Source organism: Corylus avellana, chromosome ca8, assembly GCF_901000735.1.
Source record: "Corylus avellana chromosome ca8, CavTom2PMs-1.0".
In the NCBI taxonomy this organism is placed as follows: domain Eukaryota; kingdom Viridiplantae; phylum Streptophyta; class Magnoliopsida; order Fagales; family Betulaceae; genus Corylus; species Corylus avellana.
Genome location: NC_081548.1, coordinates 15,986,375 through 15,990,210, shown reverse-complemented (window position 1 = coordinate 15,990,210; position 3,836 = coordinate 15,986,375). Strand labels below are relative to the sequence as shown.

The following is a 3,836-nucleotide window of genomic DNA, read 5'->3' as shown; positions in this document are numbered from 1 at the left end:
ATGAGCTGCTTAATTAACTTATTAATTCATTATATAAATGATGTATTATCATTGTTTAATTTTTTTTTTCGTAATTCCATACTTATCGTTAGTTACCTAATTATTGTTTAGATTTTATCATTAACAAACCTTATATTGTAATAATATGCAATTTATTTTACATGAAATGGACTATCTATATTATATCTTATAATCTTTTCTAGAATCTTAAATAATCTAGTTTTTCTAGTCAATATGCACGTCTTACAATATATATAATTCATTATACAAACACGTATACATGTGCGTAATCATAAAAAAACCACACACACACATTCACACATATCTGTATTGAGATTCACAATTACAAATATTTAAGCTATATCTATCACATTAGAAGAGAATTCCATTTATCCTCACAAGTATTTAAGCCAGCATGAGGACTCATAGCGTCCAAGAATTTGTTGACATGTTCAAGAGCATTCCCTCTTCGTCCATCATATTTCATGGGGTGTAGTTTGTTGAGGAGCTCTACTAGGTATGGCAGCTTTGAACAAAGTGACAGAGCTCCCTAGGGAGCTTTTTATGTTCCTTCTCTAGTAAGGTTGTCATATTGGACAGAGTGACAAACTACAATTGAGTTGTACAATGCTTTGTTGAGTTGAGATTCTTTGCTTCTAAGCTTTTTTCTGGCTAGTTCTTGTTAGAATGAGTTTCATCGTGCTGCTGTGGCTCTTTCATCTTGTCTATTGAGGTAGGAGCTGCCCTCATTTTTTGTACTACTTCAGCAAGCTTTGATTGAGCTTGCTACATATCCTACAACAAGTCAAAAAGTATATATAGAAAACTTGGGATGTGTAATTTCTTGGTTAACTTCTAGTTGCTGGTGTTGAGAACCGATGTCCTCCAACACAGGTTCTTGAGAAGGTGCAGTGCCTTCCCATTTGGTGTTGAGAGACTTGAAAGGCATTGATTTTGTTGCAACTTCTTGTTATCATGCACAACAATGATGAATAATACGAAATCAAAGAGAGAGAGAGAGAAAGAGCAAGAGAAAATCAAGACATACATTTATATGATTTGGCAATGTGCCTACGTCCAGAGGAAAGTGTAGCTATATTTCACTATTCAATGAATTAGAGTTACAACATAACATACTTATAGGAAAACCTTAATTGTACACAACTATTTTGAAAAACATAGGCCCAGTTCTTAGGGTAAGGAATGCATGGACCAGAGAGAATCTCTCCTTAACCCATGCGGCTATAGTGCTTTGCCCTAGTTGTCCATGCCATAGTCCTTATGCACATTGGATTTGTTTTTTCAGCCTCATAGTCCCACATGGTTTAAATCTCAACTTCTGCTACCCTGCTAAGCCTATAGATAGAGAAGAGTTTGCTCTCAAATCACTTGTCAAGTTCTCTTTTTGCCCAAAGCCAAGGTGTAGCCCTAGATCTTCAAGTAAGTATTCTTTGTTCTTGCTATTTAATTGCAATAGCAACTTTTATTCGCATGTTCTTCATAAAGTTATTCTTCGGCATGAGAATATGATTTTTTTGCTGGGCAAATTTTGATTTGCATACGTATTCCCAACAAGTGGAAAATATCATGAAGAACAAAAACTGTTTTTCTGTTTTTGACCTTTTGTTGTTAAAACTTTGGGGACAAAATCCCAAATCCAACTTAAGCAATCTCATTCAAATAAGTTGCTAAATAGATAGCAACTATATCCATCAAAATCCCCTTAAAGGAGGAATACAAATCCCCAAATTTAAGAGACTGGTACATTGAACGTAGAGTTCTATAAGGAATGGATAATAATTGCATCCACCCGAATCTCCAATAAAGAGAAATGGATCCTCTCCATTTCAAATGAAATGGAGGGGAGCGAGAGGGATCCATTTCCCCAATAAAAAGGGATACACATCCCAAGATCATGGGACCTAGATATTATTGATATTGCAATTGATATTATTTTTCACCCACCACATGAACATGGAACGAATAGGGAAAGCAGTCACATCAAACAATACAAAAGGTATAAAAAACCCTAACGCATTGCTATATTCTCACTCCAAATAAGAATGCTAACTTAAGCATCAGAGTTTCCCTAGTCTCTAGATTGGTGGCGGATCCTTTGACGCTTTTATTATTTTAAAAGTAGCCAATCACCGATCAAGTTATACCAAAAATTGCATCAATACTATTAAATAACTTTATTCTTTATCTTAAAAGAATAAAGCTATTTAGTAAACTTTCATACTACTCATATACAACTATAACAATGTGGTAGTGAAAATCAACATTTGTATCAACGTAGGCTTACAGCAAGAAAAAACTAAGTGCTTGATTTTTATTACCACATTTCCATAAATTCAGGGCCAGCTCAATGTTTTTTGGAGCCTTAGACGAAACCTTTAAATGAGGCTTTTTTTATTTATTAATATTTATATATTAATTAAATAATATTTATTTTAATATTATTATTATATTTAGAGTTCTCATTTTTATTAATCCTTACAAAAATAAAGACAACAATAAAAAAATCAAATTTTTTTTTATTTTTTTATTTTTTTTATAAATCCTTACCTCTTTGATACACCTGTTTCAAACAAAACCCACAAAAAAATTGACAAAAACTCATATAAAACCCACAAGAAAAATCAAGCACAGACATAAACATTACAAAAATAAATAAATAAATAAATTTTTTTTTATGAATCCTTACCTCATTGATACACATGTTTCTCTCTCTCGCCTAGCCTCTCTCTCTCTCTCTCTCTCTCTCTCTCTTAATCTCTCTCCATCACGTTCTGTTTTGAGTGAAACTAAGGAAAGAGAAAAAAGAAGATAAGAGGGGAGGCTGTCGGCAGTGGAGATGAAAAGAGAGAAAGAAAAAGAAAGGAAAGAAAGTGGGTGATTAGGTAGGGTTAAAATGATATTTCAATATCAAATAATTTCGGATGCATAGGTAGATAGACTCTTTTTAATTATAAGGATATTTGCTTTTTTTGATTAATTAGTCTTATTTTACCATAGGCTTATTAAATTACTTACTTATCATGATTCGGAGCCTTAAGTTTTTATTAAAAAAATAAAAAATAAAAAAATATATTATTATAAAAAAAATATATATATATATATATTATTATAAAAAAAAAAATTTGGGCAAAATTTTTTTTTTTAAGGCCTTATTAATCCGGGGGCCTTAGACAAGCGCCTCACTCGTCTAGTGATCTAACCAGCCCTAACCATAATTATAAAACAATTATATAAAAATTTACTAAATAACATAAGTCATCTTAAAATATTTGTTGAACTGTTATTATCCTATTTGAATTTTACATTCCTCAAGAAGTGTGGATTAGATATGATGAAGATATGGAAAATTATATAATGCCTTTATGGTAGTTAGAAAGTGGAAGTTCGTACACCCTTTCGGTGAAAAAGTTATTTTTTATTTTCCGTGGGCGGTGAAGAAGTTGTTAACATTTTTTTTTTCTGAGGCGGTGAAAAAAAGTTAAAATATTTCCCCATAAATTATAAATGAAGGCTAAAAAAGAATTATTAATTTATTATGAAGAATGATAGAGACCCAACTTTTTTGTCCAACAAAAGTCCAACTTTTACCTTATTTATTTTTAAAAAATAAAATAAGATAAAAAATAGAAAAAATGTTTGAAGCAACCCTATCTATTTTTTGTCTTTCTTTTATTTGGTATTTTTTTAAAAATGAAAAATGATATTTTTTTCATAATAATGTCATTTTTTTTAAGAAAATGTCATTATTATGAAGAAAAATACCATTTTTTATTTTTTTAAAAATACTAAATAAAAGAAGGGCCAAAAATAGATAG

The 3,836-nt window shown here is 30.8% G+C and overlaps 1 protein-coding gene across 1 annotated transcript in view; it reads right to left on the bottom strand.

The window, feature by feature from the left end:
* Positions 1-315: 315 nt before the first annotated feature.
* LOC132190948 (pentatricopeptide repeat-containing protein At1g11290, chloroplastic-like) overlaps positions 316-3,836 on the bottom strand; it is a 5,638-nt gene continuing 2,117 nt past the window's right edge. The window contains exon 2 of the mRNA XM_059605973.1: positions 316-325. Coding sequence (XP_059461956.1) covers positions 316-325 — 10 coding nt within the window. The remainder of the gene's footprint in view (positions 326-3,836) is intronic.